This window comes from Dermacentor variabilis, chromosome 2, assembly GCF_050947875.1.
Source record: "Dermacentor variabilis isolate Ectoservices chromosome 2, ASM5094787v1, whole genome shotgun sequence".
Classification (NCBI taxonomy): Eukaryota; Metazoa; Arthropoda; class Arachnida; order Ixodida; family Ixodidae; genus Dermacentor; species Dermacentor variabilis.
Genome location: NC_134569.1, coordinates 53594853 through 53613572, shown reverse-complemented (window position 1 = coordinate 53613572; position 18720 = coordinate 53594853). Strand labels below are relative to the sequence as shown.

The 18720-nt window shown below is 45.7% G+C and overlaps 2 protein-coding genes across 2 annotated transcripts in view; one reads left to right on the top strand and one right to left on the bottom strand.

Annotated features, from left to right (window-relative positions):
• Positions 1-2161: 2161 nt before the first annotated feature.
• Positions 2162-7125, top strand: Dtwd2 (DTW domain containing 2). Its single transcript, XM_075680533.1, has 5 exons — positions 2162-2428; positions 2524-2614; positions 3549-3845; positions 5007-5135; positions 6726-7125. The coding sequence occupies exons 1-5, from the start codon at positions 2334-2336 to the stop codon at positions 6894-6896; spliced, it is 783 nt and encodes a 260-aa protein (XP_075536648.1). The 5' UTR covers positions 2162-2333; the 3' UTR covers positions 6897-7125.
• Positions 7126-7267: 142 nt separating this feature from the next.
• The window catches only part of LOC142571854 (3'-5' RNA helicase YTHDC2-like), a 98993-nt gene continuing 87540 nt past the window's right edge, over positions 7268-18720 (bottom strand). The window contains exons 26-28 of the mRNA XM_075680522.1: positions 17317-17474; positions 14662-14746; positions 7268-10057 (exon numbers count right to left, since the gene is read on the bottom strand). Coding sequence (XP_075536637.1) covers positions 9971-10057; positions 14662-14746; positions 17317-17474 — 330 coding nt within the window. The 3' untranslated portion in view covers positions 7268-9970. The remainder of the gene's footprint in view (positions 10058-14661; positions 14747-17316; positions 17475-18720) is intronic.

Here is an 18720-nt window from a genome sequence, read left to right as displayed (position 1 = left end):
TCTTTACCGTGCACCTAAATCTAAGTACCACGGGTGTTTTCGCATTTCGGCCCCATCGAAATGCGGCCGCCGTCGCCGGGATTCGGTCCCGCGACCTCGTGCTTAGCAGCCCAATACCACAGCCACTAAGCAAACGCGGGGGGTTGACCTTATGTCATCAGCGCTCGCGTCACGCGGCGCGTTAAAAACCTGTGGCTGCCGCAAGGTACAAGTAAGTACAGCGCGTCAAGTGATGTCATTGCCTCCCTTGTGAAAATAGGTTCGTCGGTAGACTCTTCATCACTGCTACTTTCTCCCCCTTCCTGTCCAGGATGATTTTTCGACAACGTCTTTAGACACATTTTTCGAACGTGTCACCGCTTCGATGCCGAACAGCGCTCTCCCCACGCGTACAGCAGCTGTGCAAGGCAGCCGCGGCGCCTCTACATGCGCGACATGCTCCCGTCCGTTGCAAAGTAACAAATCAGCTGCCGGGTTCGGTCGTTGGTTGGGTACGCCTAAGTGTACCTTCGCCGTACAGGTAATTTTGTTGTAGACTTGGCCATGGAGTCGTTCGCGATACATTCTCGCATTGTTGTGTACCAAACAGGTTTGTTCTTCCTAAGTCAATACAGTCACAAACACTACGCATGAGCCCGTTCAGAAAAGTTGACGTACTTTCTTTTTCTCTCTTCAGGGGCGCAGCTGACTAACTACATGGAAAACACACCTTTTTTATTGATCCGTACGATTCGGTATAACTATAGCCGATCACAGTCAAACTCCTGCAATACATCACTTTCAGTGAATTACACAACTTTGACCAGGCGCTGGTACGGCACGCGCACACGCACGCATGCACGCAAATGGACCCCACTGGTCAATGCCTCATAAAACACAGTGTACAACCAATAAGCAAGAATATACAAGCACGCAATCAGCGACGCTCTCGAGATAGGGAAAAAGCGAAAGCCGGGACCGTAAACTGCAGCAGCCGTTTCAGTGGCACAGCCGCAGAGCCTCGGCACGCGCGAGAGAGAAGTATCACACGACCGTGATCACCGTCTACGACAAGCTAAAGGGAGCAAGCGAGCATAAAGAGGAAACAAGGGGGAGTGGCAGGAACCAATAAATTGCATCCGCTGGCTGGGCGGCGCGCTCGCGAGCCCACCAGGCCAGCTCCCCGACGAAAGATGTGAATCACGACACTGGGAATTTCCGGATGATGCTTGCGTGTCTCGAGAATAATCGATGTCCCAACACGCGCCAAATACGGTTGCAAGACTTCACACGCACACGAGAGGATCGGTACAAAGCACCACAAAGCTTGACAAGATACGCGACCGTGCGAAACGCAAGCAAGATAATGTAAACATTCCCCGAAAAGCGGCGGAGACGTATGGAGCTTTATCATGGTTACGAACATGACCGCTGCTTTCTTCATGTTCATGATCAGACTGAATAGAGCAAGAAAAACTGATAAGAATGCTTCCCTCCAAATAGCCGTGAAGGAATTTCAGCAACGGACAAACATAGTGCAAGCATTGCGGAATGAAGTTCATGTAACGGAGTAAACTAGCGAAAACACGCGATGCGCGCAGCGCGCGCTGCAGGTGGCGTTAATCAAAGCGCAGCGCGATAAAGAAAAGAAATGTTGCACCGGTTGCACGAGAGAAATGCAGAACAGAACTCACCAGACCTGGCGCAGGCGTCTTGTCCGCGCTGGATTTGAGCTCCCCGATGTTGGCGTCTGATTGCTGTCACGGTGCGTGTGTCAAGTCTTTAGGCTTCGCGCGAAAGAAACTCGCTCACAAAGACTTGCTGCGCTACCCTGTCATGCAACTCGGCAGCTACCTGTCCCAACTCACCGTTTTGGCGCACTGGACTACCATTACGCAAAGAGCTACCGCACTGCTTTTCGGTAACAAGCAAAAAAAGCGAGCTACTTAGCAGCAAACACATCGGGGAACGGTTTGAGCGGCGGGCCCCCAAGCCGTTGCCAAAGCTAAACAGCAAAATCCAGAAGCCAGATTTCGGATAGTAATTGTTTGCAATTTGTTGCATTGAATACAAGAGCAAGCATAAAGAATGACGTAACTGTACATTTGTATGATTATTAAAAAGTGAATAAAGTTGATCGCTTAGCAGTTGAAAAGTAGCGCGAACTTCAAAAACACCGACACAACAAGCATAACAAAACGTAGCAAGATGGCGGCGCACAGGTAGCGCTCCGTGATAGTTCTTCATGCATAGTTTTTTGTGTATGTGATGCGGTCTTGGGAAACGCGGGCTATATAGCGTTTCTCTCATGAATAGTGTGCCTTTGCTGCTTACTGCATTTTAACTGTCAGTCAATGGCAACGAGTGAGGACGAAACTGAGGTGTTCAGCCATTTCGGCCAAATCTTGGCCGATCCTCCACCCAAGAGAGATTTATGCAACAAGTGCAGGTGGGTTCGGACCTGACGCCGCCTGATTGTGCTACTGCTGTGAAGAGTCGCCTTTGCGTTCAAATTCTGTTTTTCTATTCATAAAACCGTTTCAGGCGGCCGCCTTCAGTTTGCTGGTGTTGCTCTTTGCCGGCGACCCCAGTTGCCATCTCCAGCAAGGTTTACATTCTCCAACATCCCGGAGAGGTACAGCTGGCACGTTCTTATCCCACCATCACTGGTTTAAATCCAGATTATGAAGGTCGCAAAATCGAAATTATTGTAAAAAGAAAGGTGGAGGTTGGGGGGGATTGCGCAGAAAACCGTCGACGATTATTGTTAACGAACGAACGAGCGAGGGACCACCGTTTTCCTTGCAGAGTCCGACCATTGACAAAAAGCAAAAACGAGCGAAATAGGCAAATAAAGCTATTCGCTTTATAAAGGCATGCACCGGGACTTGCGTTTACATTCAACATAGGTGCGCAGATGCTAAGTTATGAACATGCTATTTATATAAAGCGGCGGTCCAAACGCCGCAAGGACACATTTTGGAGTTACAAACTCGGAGCTAACAGCGCATTTGCGGTTAATTTGTGCGCCTTCCCGTTCATTGATGCCTTGAGGAGGTGCGGGCAAGTAGGAACAACACGCCTGCGGTAAATAAATAAATAAATAATTATAAAAAAAGAGCAGCTATTACGCATACTTGCATTAAAAGGCAGCGCGGCACCTTGACGTAACCGGTAGCTAAATGTTCCCCAGCTTGAATCCTCGGCAGTAGTCCTATACACACGGGCGAATGTGTAAAGGAAAGTACGCTGTCCATTTTTACCATTCCGGCCAGTCTAAAGAGAGAAACAGATAGTCGGGCGAGCAGTTGACGGAGGATGAACCTTTACTCATAAGCATTCATTAAAAGCACGCAAGTTCCGGAAATATTGAGTATACTTGCGACTTCGTTATTGGGCCTGGAATTCATAGGTGGAGTGCAGTGGACTTACGAAGTATATCCACTGAAACTTTCGCTCGCGGGGCAAACACGTTGGCTTAATTTTTTCTTTCTTTGCGATTTCTGCCGCGCGGAATTTTCTGTTTCCACTACTTTCCTCAGCAAGTGATGCACTTTTCTTCTCCTTAGGTGAAACGGAACCTGTCCACAGCTCCTATGCTTGAGGCGGCACTCTCCAGCGAGAGATGCATAATTCTCCGAGGTCGTAGGTTCTCGAGGGAGCGCTATGGGCTGCTGGAAAGTGTCCTTGATCCTTCATCAGCGGACACCATCCTCCTGTATCCTGGGCCTGAGGCCAAGGACGTACAATCATTAGCCACTGTTCAGCAGCGAGGGCAAGGATACAATATTGTAGTTTTGGACGGCACCTGGTCACAAGCTCGTTCACTCTTCTTCAACAGCCCACAGCTGCACTCACTGCAGCAGGTATGTTTTTCACTGCAGAAAGTATTTGTGGGATAGACCAAAGTTCGGTATGCTGTGGAGAGAAACCTAGGAGAGGACAGATAGGTCAACCAGAAGAGCGTCAGTTTTTTTACTCTACATTGGAGTAGCAAAATCATACATTGCGGAAGTGTCACACATTATAATAGCACTTGCTGAAATCCTGCTGACTTGTGTGGCACACTTTTATCTCATAGTAACCAGCAGCGAAGCCATTGCAGCGCACTAACTGAGCTGCTCCATAGAGTCCTTGATCAGACACTGAAGGTGTCGGGCACTTGCACTTGCCGTTGTGTGCTTTCTACGTGCCAACTGTGTTGTTCGAAATTGTGCCTTTCGCTTGCAGAGTCGTTGCAGATACATTACTGGCTTATGAATTCCATAATACCATAAAGTTCACTGAAGGATGGAGGCTTGGAGTGATCAACAGTGATCGAACAAGGAATACGCTGAAATCAACATTTCAACTAGGGGAGTTATGGAAACATTGGCTTTAGCGACATTCCTTATTCAAGCACTGAATACTACTGCAAAGTGATCGTTGATTGCTTGGAATGTATATACATAACACGTACAGCTGGCCAGATATTTAGCTAGGCTGCACAAGCACCAAGTTTTTCGTCTGTCAGTGTTTTATGATGGACAGAATTTGTGAGACAGTAGATGTTAAGCTTTTGTTCAATCGCACGCTTTACAAGGACCGTCTCGCAAATTCTTGTCATCGTTAGGCACTGGTGGACAGAAAACTAGGCACTTATCCAGCCTAGTTAGATATTTAACTGGCTGTACAAAGAAAGAGTGGATTGCTCCATTCACCGGCACTTGTAGCAACCTTACTTTACTGTTGACCATCCGAAAACGAGTTTGCTAAAATTAACTTGTTCACTGTGTCTCCACTACCTGCACTGCCCTATGATACGATGCCATAGAACACAATGACATTGTTGCTTAAATTTCCTGTGCTGTAATTTAAGTGCCATACATCAGCCCATATTTATTAAACAAATGCAAACGAAAATCGAAGGTCCTTTTAATGATAACTTGAACATGAGAGGAATGGTCCTTCAAACATGTTTGGGTGTATGTGCAATGAGCACTTCTCTTGGCAGTGTGCTTACTCGTATTCATTTACTGTCTTTCCAGGTGCAGATAAATGCTTCCCAGGCAAGTCGCTATGTGATACGAACTCAGCCAACAAGTGAATGCCTTTCAACAGTAGAGACGGTGGCCTATGCCTTGGCAGCTCTCGAGGAGAAGCCACATCTACAAGAGGCAAGTTTCTTAAGAAATCAAGTGACCATTGCTGGCATTACCATTTAAAATAGAGTGTATGGTGTTGGGCTGCTGAGCACGAGGTCGTGGGATCTAATCCCGGCCACGGCGGCCGCATTTCGATGGGGGCGAAATGCGAAAACGCCCGTGTACTTAGATTTAGGTGCACGTTAAAGAACCCCAGGTGGTCGAAATTTCCGGAGTCCTCCACTACGGCGTGCCTCATAATCAGAAAGTGGTTTTGGCACGTAAAACCCCATTATTAAAATTAAAATAGAGTGAATGTATAAAAGCAAGACATGTAGACAATGCTATCAACAGTAAATTTTAAAAAATGCGATTTAGAATGCCAGGAATTTAACCTCATATGCGCATACAAGCTTCATAAATTGTCCACTCATTTGAGCACACAGGGCAGTGTTTGCATAAATATGGATGTTAGGAGTGCAGAAGCCTTCAGCTGTCATACAAGCTGTGTGTTTCGAACTAAAGTTAGCTCTGTGCACCCGGTTACATACAATGGGTGAATGCATTGACACTTCCGACTTCATTGCTATGTGCTGCTTTGAAAAATTATTGAGAACATTTACCAATGTTGTCTTTCAAGAAAACTCGCACCAGCAGGTTTGGTTGTAAGTGCACATATTATGCCCACAATTCACTGCCTCACTTTGCCTTACTTCCATAGATTGCAAAGTAAAGCATAACAGTGTCTGTCAAACTTTTATCCAACAAGGAGTTACGGGCGAATAGGAAAAAGTATTAGGTGACTAGAGCATACACATGAATCAGTCACTATGGAGAGCTATCTCTATGCCTGAACCAATACCGAGCTAGGCTCATGGGCATCTGCGTCTACATGAACAAGCTTTCCAGCATTTGCAAGCTGGTCAGCTGCGCAAGTATGCTGATATTGAAAATGTTGGCAATACAGCGCTAACATGTTGGAGCTAGATGTTTCATGTTTTCTATAGATAGACTGTCAACAGGCTAGTAATAATGGTTGATTGGCTACTAATTCAAATAATTCCTCTTTGCATGCGTTGTTCCTGCGAAGATGTACAATAAAACACTTGGGCAGCATGGTAACTCAGCTGGCGCATGAACAGCACAACAATGGTGCTTGTACACTTGTTTCTTTGGCATAACAAAATTGAGACGCATGCCTTTTACACTATAGTGAGCACACTCAAACAGCACGCTTTCTGACCTGCTCTGTACTTGGGGCCATGTACAGCGCTGAGCGATTTCAAAGCCGAAGATTGGACTGTGCAGTGGCCAGCACTTTTCGCACAACCGATGAGCGCTGGGTGATTGCTGAGGGATGAAGTGCAGTCATAATGCCTCACAGAGTCTTTAACTTTCATTGTGCAGCATGATGCACCAGCTTGGTGTTCCCAGTGACCACCGGTGGCATGAAAAGTGCCAGCGGCAATGTACTCTCAGTATCGAGTTTGAATTTCTGAGCACTGCACACTCAATTGCCCATCGCTGTGCACCAAGCTACTCCTCGAAATATGTGTAGCATTGCGAAAAAGTGCTGATGGCGATGACAAGGTGCTAATTTATTTGCCATTTTCTGCCACGTAGGTGCTGACAAGACCGCTGCAAACCTTGTGCCGTTACCAGTTGGAACATGGTGCTGTGAAACACGAGAGCAAGGAGTTTCTCATTCAGAATGGACTATACATGAAGCCGTTGTCACGACGCATCATGCACAAGCTGGCACGCAATGAAGATCTCAAAGACGCTTTGAAGTGACTGCTCATGTGTTACAGCTTGTGGTCAAACACGCGAGGGAAGTACTGTGGTTTAGTGTGAAAGTCTGTGGGACCTGCCAGTTAGCAATCATTTCCACAATTGATGTGAATGTTAAAGCACCGAAGCCATACAGGTACCTTTTAGGGCACCTTCAAGCGTCCATGTGAGGCTTCTTTTTTTTTCATGGCACAACACAACAAAACATTTACGTTTGTCTGAATGGCCAGACTTTTTGTGTCCGCTGGTGTTACTTCTAGTCTCTGTTTCGATAACTGTAGAGCTGTATGGTCATGTCGAGTAAAAGAAATGTAACCTTTGCTCCACAAACAGACACCGATACTCTAAATGTACATATACACAATACTCCTGACTTGACAAAAAACATATTTAATGATCAGGCAACATTTGAACACCAAGTACAACGGAATGTTCAATGAGATTCCATTGCAGTCTAACAACAATTCACTAAAGAACAGTAAACGTGAAAACAAAAGCACTGGGAAATAAACCACTTGGCAGTGCAAGAAAAAAAAAAAGCAGCGCAAGTGCAGATCACTTGATCACAGATGCAGGGACTAAGCAAACAAGTTCTGTGGAAATTTACAAGAAGGTGGTTTCATGAATGTTGGCATCCATCTGAAAATAGCTCAAACCTAAAGCGTTCGAGGCATTCTTTATCAGAAACTGGTATAAACTTTCTTTGTAGCTTTGTGCAACTTTCAGGTGCATGTCAACGGTCTCTTTCAAATGTAGGGACTAGAATGGCACAGCACGACTGCCTTGTGCAGGGTTCTCAGCTGCCATAAGAAATCGCAGTGTCGTCACCAACATGACAGTGAAAATGTGTCAACAAATGAGTTCAAAAGTTCTGTACATGTGACCTCTATACAGAGAGACAAGACGCTGTGTGGCGTGGGCACGCTGAGAAGCTATAGTCTGGGGATTTTTATGATGTGCTATCTGTTGCAAGTGTTCCCGACAAAGTGTGTGCAACCAATATGGGTGTAAAGCCATTTGATACTGCCACTGGGCGAACCTTAATAATAGGTATCTAGGCTTCTATGGGCATTCACAGTCTCACATACAGAGCAAAGGTTAATTGGACGTTCTGAAGCTTTTGCTACAAATACATCTAGCAACCTTCACATTCACACACTCTTGTAATGCCTATGGCTATTCTCCATCACTGTGCCCTGTGATCCTAATATATCATGCATCACAACAGAGGTTACACAAACAAATGAAACAAGAGAGTAGAAAGATAGTCTCACAACGCTACCTTAACATGAGACTTCTCTGAGGAGTGTCTTTACTTGTAATGACTCAAAATGTCGAAGCAGGCAGCTTGGGATGTACATGTAAGCCTACAAAATATTTAAATTCCTTACCGAGTGACCACATCAAAAATGAGCTGGGAGAATGCACATTAAAACATCTGTTAATGCTTCTTGTGGTACCTGCACCACCTGCGAACGCATGACAAGGTCTAGTTGGCAATGCACAACTTTTGTCAACAATTCAAGCACTGAATGATGTTACACAATACTTTTACGAAAACCCTGTAAGTGTACTGCATTGCAATATATATGCTGACGAGCTTGCTGCCACAGAAAATTTCATAAACGATAGCTCTGCATGCTGAAGAAAACATGACACAGGATGTCATGATCGAACAAAGAAGGGCAAAGACTACTCAGGCCCCGTCACAAAGTACCGCGAGAGTAAAAGCTCATCTTGACAACCTGCACTACCACTATTTCTACAGGTTGCTTCTTGACAGACCTATGTGCTTCATTAAAAGATAATAAGCAGTTGGCCTTCAGGGCCTATCACCCAGATGGCACTGTCTTCATGGTTTTGGCAGCATTGGAAGATTTGAGAGTCTCGCAAATTCTGCACACTGCAGTCTTCCTTGCATTTTGCTTACAATTTCATTAACGAAATGCACAGTAATACGAGGCACAAAAGTAGAAAAAGGCACAGCAACAACATAAAAGCGCAGTTCAAATGTTTCGAGGGCACTGCAGAAAGGTAAACGCACAGTAGTTCTTTTCCTGCCCAACCTGTCTGAAATCACAGTTTTTTGTTGGCAAGCTGTGAAGTGCATCTTGCAGATGGCTAATGTAAAACACTGTAGTGACCACAGCAATGTGCCAAGTTAAGAACTTAATCTCAGCAAGAGAGAGTCACTATTACAAGCTGCCACTTGTACTGCCTCTCCTAGACCTGATATCTAGACACCCTAGGTAGTACATTTGTGCAGAAGCTAAATCGTTCAGCAAGTGTGCAAAAAGCCGCTGATTCAATCTGAAGTAGGGAGTTCCAAGATAGCTAATCTAATCTTCGTACACAGGAATTGCTGCCATGCAACTGCTACCCCTGAAGTTGATATTGGGGACATTGCAAGTACTTTTGCTCTCGAGTTAAAACAGACAGAATCAGAAGCTGAGAATTTTCTATTTTAGCCCAAAGAAAATGAAGTACCTCTCCTGCCCTATATTGTGAGCTTTAAAGCCCAGAAATCTAGGGTGGGCAAATCATTCTTTGCATCTATCCACAGTGCACAAGTGTCCAAGCATAAAAGTTTGTTAAAGCAACATACGTTTTTTTCCCATAATTGGCACAAACATTCTCAAATTTTCAAGAACTTAATAGTTACGCTGGCCTATCTGGGCTAACAAAACTGCCTTAACAAGTTATTTGTCATGCGAGAACTCGCACCATGTGACGACATAAATGTAGCACACTGTACCTGTAATAGCTGCTTGATGCTATGAACTTGTAGCATCTTGTTTCAATGATTAAAATGTAAAACAAACGAAATTTAAAAAAAAAGTGAAGCAGCAAATGTTGATGCTTTGCACAGGTATGTGCAAGATGAGCTTGAGACTCAATGCACCACAAACACACAAAAAAAGGGCACGATAGTACTTGGGGGGCAGAGCGTCCAAAACAACCAACACAATTTTGTGTTCTTTTTGCCAGCATGGACCATGTGGTATATCCCACAACCAGTGTGTCCCCGACTTCTCAGTGGTGGCTACTGGGAGCCAAATCAGAAACACAACGTCCTGTCAACGCCTAACGGACTGGATGGCAGCAGCATCAGGACGGCCATCCCAAAGATGGCACAGGGCCTCGCCAACACTGGGCTCAAGTTCCTGCATAAAAATGCACAAGTCAAAATTGTAACAGCCAGTCACCTTCTACCCAAAGGAAGAACAAAAAATACAAGTAGTAGTAGCACGTATTATTATTAGTACAGTTGCCAACCAATAAATCAGATCCCGATAATCCGGAGTTGCTCGGTAATTTGGACAGCTTTGTGGGACCGTCAATGGACCCATAGGGCACATTCACACCGGCGACTGACAGTGGTCGCGCGACCAAGTTGGTCGCAAAGCGACCAGTTGCAAATGGTCGCAAACGGTCGCCTTTCTTGAAAAGCGACCATTTTGGGCCAGTCGCTCTCTGCGCGATTTTTCGGTCGCGCGACCGTGGTCGCAAAACTGATAAACCAATCAGCGGTGCACCGGAAGTGATCTTTCGTGTGTCTACATCCGGCCTCCTTTGGCGTCGCGTTCAAATTCCGCGTAGATTCCAAGAGTTCTCGCTGAGAACGATAATCTCCGGGATTGCGACTTGCGGGTCGCGCTCAGCCGGGCTTGCCGGTGTGAACATCAGTCGCCTTCGGTCGCTTTTTGATTGCGAGTCGCAAATGGTCGCGCGACCTCCTCAAGTCGCCGGTGTGAATGTGCCCATAGACTTAATGTGTAAAGATGACAGATATTTCAGACAGCCGCCAGCTCTACATTTGATTATCTAGACTCCGTCTGTGGCCTGTAGTGTATGCAGACTCTACCGCCATTATCTCCTCTGGCAACCTTGACAAGACATCAAATATGGCCTCAGAGATTGCATGCTAGACAGTGATCCCCAAGGCCTAGCCTTGGTCGCAGCACTGCGCCTAGGAGATTTAACTACAAATGCAAATCTTAGAGGCTTTGGCTGGATTGTCAGGTTGCATCAACATCGCGATCATTGTATCCTATTATGGCACCACCATGCATGGCTCGCTCTTGTTTGATAAATTTGCCCTTTGGACAGCGTTCTGCCATTCTGTGCTTGTTTGTTTAGTTTACGTTTCAGACAGCACTCTGCTGGCCCAAATTAGCCTTTCTGATGAAGTTATTGACAGTGCGCATCAAATGGCACCAATAATGACCTCGCAGTCTGAATGAGGCTGACTCTGCAACAGAAGAGCCTGAACTGCCGCACAACTAGCTCAAATGAGGACATCATTGACGACCTGCTAGGCTGCAGTGTGCCGATTCCTGCCACCGTTACATTTGAAGACATTACAAGTGTCAACAGTACGGTGTTGTCGTGCCCCGAACTGAACAATGACTGAACAATTGAGCAAATTCTCCCACCGTCAAAAAGCGATTCTAACTCAGATGATGATGATGTGCTATGTGCTCTGGAACCTTCACATGCAGATCTGACTTGAGCCTTCGCAGTCCTTGCATTGGCATACAAAGACAACACAAAACTGGCAGAAATACAGGTGGACTTGGTTGCACGTAAGTGGAAGTGCGTGCAGCAATGAATTGACCACTCTTTCTTTGCACAGGGGCCTTAAAATGTAATTAAAATACAGTAAAACCTGTAAAACCTGTAATACAGTACCCGCTTAAACAGTAGTTTCGTTTTAAAAGTAGTAAAGTCAAATCCCCAACTCAGCGGCCATTGAACATAATGTGTTTCGTATCCGCATAAACCGTACCAGCTTACTGCGTACACATCGGTTAAAACGTAGCGTTTGAACTTTTCGTCGCGCAAACACGGCGCTGCGCCGTCTCCATCGGGCGGCCCGGCAGAACAACACGCCTCAGAGATCGGAGCAACGGCCTCCAAGCGCCCTGTGCGTTTGCGCGTGAAGCCACATCAACATCAACATCATTTCGATGCGGTGCCAGAGAGCGTTATGGCGTCGTGCAAGCGAGGACTTGCGTCGTTCCGAAGCTTGGATAAAAAAGACGCCGGGTGCTCAGCATAGAAGAAAAATTAGACATCGTCCGTGCTATCGAACGCGACACGAAGAAGTTGGCGCTGACACGCAACAGGGATCTGCTGTTGACTACAGTGTGTGGCATTTGGAATGCAAAGAAGTTGCTCGGCAGCGCTGCTGCGACCGCGAAGATATGTCGGCTACGAGGTTCGACTTTTCGCCATCGTTGCCTCTGTTGTTGCCAAAGTGTCGACTAGTGACAGTGACGAGGACGACACGGAAAGCGATAGCACGGGCGATTCAGGCCCGACAGTGGCATAAGCTGCGCGTTGCGTCAGCCTCATGAATGCAATTGTCGCGACGACAACAGGGCGCGATATCGTAACTCTATTCCAAATGAAAATTATTCCAAACTCCGGCACCCATAATGAAAAAGGCGCCCCCGGAACTTCTGCAGCACTACTGCGCACGTGCACGGTGAATACGTAACGCCAACATGGAATCTGCCATGTGAGTGTTTGCCGAGAAGAGGGGGCTGGCTGAAAAGCTGGCACGCAGCTTCAGTAAGTTTGAGGCTGCTGTTGTCGGCGTGCTAGGCCGCCGCGGCATCAAATGAAAATAACGCTTTTGTCGCGCGAAGTGAATAAATACTGCATGTTTTTTCCCCTTTCATCGCACTTTCTCTGAGTTCCGTTTTCGACAGGTAAGTGGGTGATCTCATGCTATTTGGTTAAACAGTACTACCGTTTAGTACGTACCTTTCCCGAGCTCCGGCCAACTACGGTTTAACGAGGTTTCCCTGTAATATTTTTTTGGATACATTAATTTTTTCGGACAGTCGATATTTCGGACTTTGTTACAGTCCCCATGCAGCCTGAATTATCAGTCGTCAACTGTAGTAGAAGTATTATTGCAAGTCAAACCATGTAACAACAACGTTTCATCTGACACAAAATACCTTTGCATCTAATACTCGTTACACAGTTAAAGCTCAATACGGTCGCCGACTGATTTTTCGGACTCCAAAAATTTGGACATGCTCGATTATTCGGTCGGCTTCGCGGCACCGCCATTCGCCCCATAAACCATAATGTATAAGTGCCGAAAGTTTGGACACCTTGCAACCTCTCGTCTGATTTTTCGGACACTCCTTGAGCCAACTTGATCGAGAGCACCAAGCACAGACTCTGACAGGTGCATGGTTCGACTTGCTGAACGCCATTTTTGTTTCGAACGGAGCCTTCTTGCTGCCCAACGAAGAGGCGCTACTGCAAATCCCCGCTCATTGTCATCGTTTCTGCCTGGTTCGTAGCTACAGCAGTTTTGGTCTCAGCTAGTAAGCCATGTCAAGACAATCCAGCAGCTGATTTGTTTCTTGCTTCGTGCACGACGCTGCGAGTAGGCCATGTTTTTCGTTTGTGCAACTGGTGTTGGTGTGACGGCGTGGTGATGTTTGCTTTGTGTGCTGTGTCGAGGTTGCGGTGATGCAACGCGGCATACGGAAACATCGCGTCGAGTTTCTAATGGCTTCGACAGTGCCCACGCAGACTGCGCTGGGGAATGCCAGCAAGCGGGTGCCGCGAGGCCTAGAATTTGTCGCCTTCCGATGTGCTCCCTACTGAAGCTGAAAATGTTCTGCCGAGACCTGCACAGTGGTTGCATTGCGATTTCGGACACCGTCTCATTTGACAGCTTCACAGGTGCTGATACTGCTGTACTGACATGCGCAGAACTCGACGACGGCGAGATCATTCGTCAGGTTTCTGCTGTGCCGCAAGACGATCACTCTGAGTCGGAATATGATGCACCATGTGCTACGCTGCCGTCGTATGCGGAGCGTGTACAAGCAGTGACTGAGCTTTCAGCCGCCTATAGTGACCGTACGACCCTCTCCGAGATTCAGGCTTATCTGATTGCACATAAACGGAACAGCGTGCAACGGCGCATTCACGATTTCTTCAAGCCTACTGCCGAGCCCGAATAAGTGCGTGAAAATAAAGGATTTCTTTTTTTTTTTTTTCTTAATCTGCTTTTTCGGACACTTCTGCAGTCCCCGTGAGGGCCAAATAAATGGTCGGCGACTGTATACTAAAGTGAGTAAGACCGGCAATTTCTTTAGTATAGAAATTTCGTTATATTAAAATTTGACCTTTTATGCAAATAAGTACAGGCACTCATCGATTTTTCTTACATGGAAGGGGCCACAAAACTTTCCAAATTATCAGGCAATCGGAAAAGGCAAATTTGAATGCAAGAAAAAAGGAACACTGTTTGGCTGAATTTGAGAGTCAGCAATGAAAGATACGGTTTCATGCCGTATGAATGATATCTTCACATTGGTGGTACGAAGTGAAGCCAGCCACGCTTTCAAGTCAGTCGGCCACTGTCAGCCACATCTCCGTGGCCGACATTGTCGTCCACAGTGGGTCATCAGTGGGTCATCAGTGGGCTATAATGAAAAGCTACGGCAGCGGGAAGCGAATGCTTTGTCAACCTCTTGTATAGATGCGTCTCCGTAACTAGAGATTACGCACCCCCGAAAATTTTTTACATCAGCTATCCTTTGGTCCACTTTGTTTCTTTGGATTTCAATACATTTTTTTTTTCTTTTTCAGTGCCCCTCGAATAGCTTATATGTGTAGAAAAATTGTATGCAGTATCCCTGCTGTTTAAGTGTGCTCATGCTACCACATCCGCAGCCAACTACTCTGGATGTTCGTCACATGTTACTTTCACTTTATATGATGTGCTCACCTGGCCGTCTCGGCTGACCTGCACTTTCCGGTTCTCATTCCAGGGATTCAACAGGTGCCTCGTGTCCTGGAAAGGCAGGTTACACCTGCAAGAGCAAATGAGAGGGCTGAGGATTCTTTGACATGTGTGCAGTAGAAAGTGTAACTAACAAGTTTAGTTCCCAGGAAAGTGGGTGCTTAAGAATTATAGTGGTTTAAAAAAGCCTAATAAATAAATAAATAATCCAACCAACCTACCAAAACTTTACTACTGATTGGTTCATAGGGTTTTACATCCCAAACCCACATTTTGGCTATGCTAGATGCCATAATGGGGATTGGATGGGAGTGGAAGGTGGCTATGGATTGGACTACAGGAATTAATTTTCTTGATCAACTGATTGATTGGTGTAATGTCCTCAGACATCAAAAAATTCTCAGACAGTTAACGCCATGATTTTAGTCTTGACTTCTTTCTCCTCTATCTCCGCTCATTCCCATCATAGCAGAGCTCCTTGCACATTCCCCAACCCCTTTAATAAATTATGGGGTTTTACGTGCAAAACCATGATCTGAATATGATGCATGCTGTAGTAGGGGACTCCGGAATAATTTGGACCACCTGGGGTTCCTTAAAATGCACCTAAATCTAAGTACACAGTTGTTTTCGCATTTCACTCCCATTGACGTGTGGCCACCGTGGTTGGGATTCGATCCTGCAACCTCGTGCTTAGCAGCCCAACCGCATAGCCACTAAGCGACCATGGGAGGTCACTCCCCCTCCTTTATTTTTATACTTCCTGAGATGATACGGAGCTATATTTCTGATAGTGTTAATTTCAAATGCTCTGGAAAATCTCTCATAATCTCTCATCTCTCAGTGTCACTGTGTACGAGTTGTTATGATGCGCGGCTGCTGCTTCCAAGGCGCACTTCCACAAATCCCTGAAATCTGGTTGCAATAAGATAAATGCCTTGATGTCTCTAGTTACTCTTTCCGCCGATGCGTTCACCTCTCGGTGGTATGCAGTGGGAAAGTGCAGCTTTGAGTAATTTTCCTCGGCCCACTCTGTGAGACTCTTACTGTGAAATGCGGCGCCATTGTCAGCGACCAAAACTTTCGTGTTTTCAAACATTCCGTCTCTTAAGCAGCTCAATGGCAGTACTGGTGTCTTTTTCCGTGGCTTTTATCACCGCCATTCTCATTCATTCATCAATAGCGATGACAAATTACCGTATGGGCCGCATCTGTGTAAGGGCTGCACCCGTGTAATGGCCACAGCCGCAACGTGGCAGACCAAAATTTGGAGAAAAACAATTTCCAATGGTGACGAAATTGTGTTCAGTGAACCAATGCGAGGCGCACGCACCAGCGAATTTTTCGCTTGCAGCATACTTCTGCGTGCTGCTATTAGATGGCAAGATTCGCATGTTGACGGCTGGCCGGCACAACTTTCACCAAAAGGTTCGGTCCCGTGTAACAGTAGCACTTCATCAAAATTGTTAAATAAATTGCGGCCCTTACACGAGTCTATAAGGTACTGTGTCTTTTTGACGCCTGATATAGCCATCTTGTTCATACAGGGTCTATATTTTGCCTTATTTATGTGGAACTTGTGGCACGTTTGAATGTGGTGTCTGATGTGTTCTTTCAATAACTCCCACATAAACCTCTTCGAAATCTTCCAATAGGTTTTCCAAAATACATCGTGTCCGCCAGAGTCAGTCAGGGCTGTTGTGATAAAGTTCCAACAGAATGGGTATGCTTGATGCTGGAACCTAAAGCCATCCGCCATCGTTTAGTTACATTACTTCGGTGCTCTCCCACAACCTCAGGTAGTTAACACAGGTAGGCGAACTTTCTGTTCGTATATGCAACCCTGATAAGGCATCTGCATCAGGAAGCTTAGCCCCTGGTTTATCAGAAACATCAAACGTAAACTGCTAGATTTCTGCTATCCATCAGGCAGGTCTGCCTTTTGGTAGGGTGAAGTTCAGAAGGTGGCTGAGTGCTTGATTATTAGTAAACAATCCAAAATGACAGCCTTCTAAATAGTTGTGGAAATAATACAACGCCATGAACACTGCCAATGCCTCCCTCCTTTTTGGTGGCTGGGTAATTTTCATGCATCTTGGTAAATGTGTAATAGTAGTGTCCTATGACCTTCAGCTGTCGGCTAATGAACTCTCTTGGATCTCTCTGGTACAAAACAGCACTGGTGCCATAGTGAGAGACGTCTATGCAAAGTTCAAATGATGTGAAGTCAAGAAGGATTAGTATCGGGTCGGATGAGATAATTTGTACCAGATCATTGTAAACATGTTCACATTTATCTGACCACATAAAATGTACTTGCTTTTTCATTAGCACAGTTAAACACTTCGTTCTTGTGGCACAGTCAGGTATAAATGCTTGGAAATATCCAGTGAGACAGTGGAAAACCTGAAGTGAATCTACATTGTGTGGCCTCATTAATTGAGATATACGTTGAATTGATTTTTCTTTTGTATTCTTTATTCTGCTATCAAATATTCTTCTAAGAAAGACAACACTCCTTTTATAAAATTCACTTCTTTGGTCATTTGAGTTCAACTTTGCTTGGCTGAGAGCCTCAAGAATCTGAGTGAGGTGGGCATTGTGTTCTTCTTTTGTTTAAAGTAGAAAAGTGATCCTTGCCTGTGTTTCCATTTGATGAAGTAGCAGCGTCCACCTGAGCTGCCATCATTGTCATCAGCGGGCCAGTTCATGTTGGAGGCTGGTCCTTGGAGCACAGCGTAGCCTTGGAACTGCCCACTTCCATGCACCGAAAATATGAGCACCACTTCCTTGCCTTCCTGTATGGGGAAAGCAGGCAAAAGGAATCAACAAAGCATAACACCAGCAGTGAACATGATGTGCAATAATCACTGAGATTATTATTATAACCACTGAGATCACTGTGTGGAACATTATACAGTAAAACCTTGATATAACAATGTAGTACTTGCAGCGAAAAACTCCATTAAATCGTGAATTTAGTCAATTTGAGGCTGTAAAATTTCAGCAGTAAGAATTTCACTACCGTAATTCCCAGAACATTTCTGGGTGATAGTACCTTGTCAGTAAGCACTCAAGTCCATCAGCGTAGCTTATGGTGTCCAATATTTGCGTGTGTTCCAATGCGCAGTGCTGTAAGTCTTGAATGCCATGGCTGACAGCACTTAGTGCCTGCAGCCACCATCAGATAGCGGCCATAAATTTTTAGAAAGTGTAAAAAAGATACGGATATTCGTCTCAAGAAAAAAAAAAAAAGTCAAATTCTCACCAGAAAGGCGCAGCACTGATGGCGATAACAAAGCGACAAGTACACGAAGTGAGGGTTTTAGTTTGATCAGTGTCATGCGCTCCGGCAAACATAGACAGATTTCTCTTGACGACCGCAAACACATGTTGCCACAAATTGAGCGAATGCCTTGCACCGTGCCTTGGAAACTTCAGATCTCGTGACCACCGACACTAGATGCCCGGGAACTATGTGCATGGGGAGACGGCAGATAGGCACGCGTCTCCTGCCTCTCTCCTCCCCCTTAACCCCAACGTGTGCTTATCACCTCCCCCCCCCCCCCCCCCCCCCATTGCTGTGCATTCACCCCCTTCCCATTTCCTTTGCGCAGAAGAAAAAAATCTGCTCTTGTGTGTTTCTATGAGTGCGCAGAGCTGCTGCGTGCCCTGTGGCTCCTGCAAGTTGTTTACCAATGCGACAAATGCTGCGCTGTTTCCTGCATATCATGTCCTGGCGCGCACGCTTCGACAGCACTTTTACTGCTCAATCTTTTAATGTGAAGCACACTTGCAATTAACTTTTGCCTTGGCCGACATTTTTATAGTTATTTTCTTGCTAGATTTACCAGCCACACATGCTTGAAATGGCGGAAAACTTTGTTAAATCGAAACTATGTCACAAAACCACTTCGCTAAATTGCGAGAGAATTACATGGTCTTCAATGGAACTATGACTGGGAAATGAAAATGCCCTAGTTCAACTTTGCTTGGCTGAGAGCCTCAAGAATCTGAGCGAGGTGGGCATAGTGTTCTTCTTTT

Bases quoted from the DNA above. Each gene is read 5' to 3' on its own strand.
- Dtwd2 (XM_075680533.1), top strand. From the start codon at position 2,334: ATGGCAACGAGTGAGGACGAAACTGAGGTGTTCAGCCATTTCGGCCAA. The intron at 3,846-5,006 runs GTATGTTTTTCA...CTGTCTTTCCAG, and splicing joins AGCTGCACTCACTGCAGCAG to GTGCAGATAAATGCTTCCCA. The intron at 5,136-6,725 runs GCAAGTTTCTTA...TCTGCCACGTAG, and splicing joins AGAAGCCACATCTACAAGAG to GTGCTGACAAGACCGCTGCA.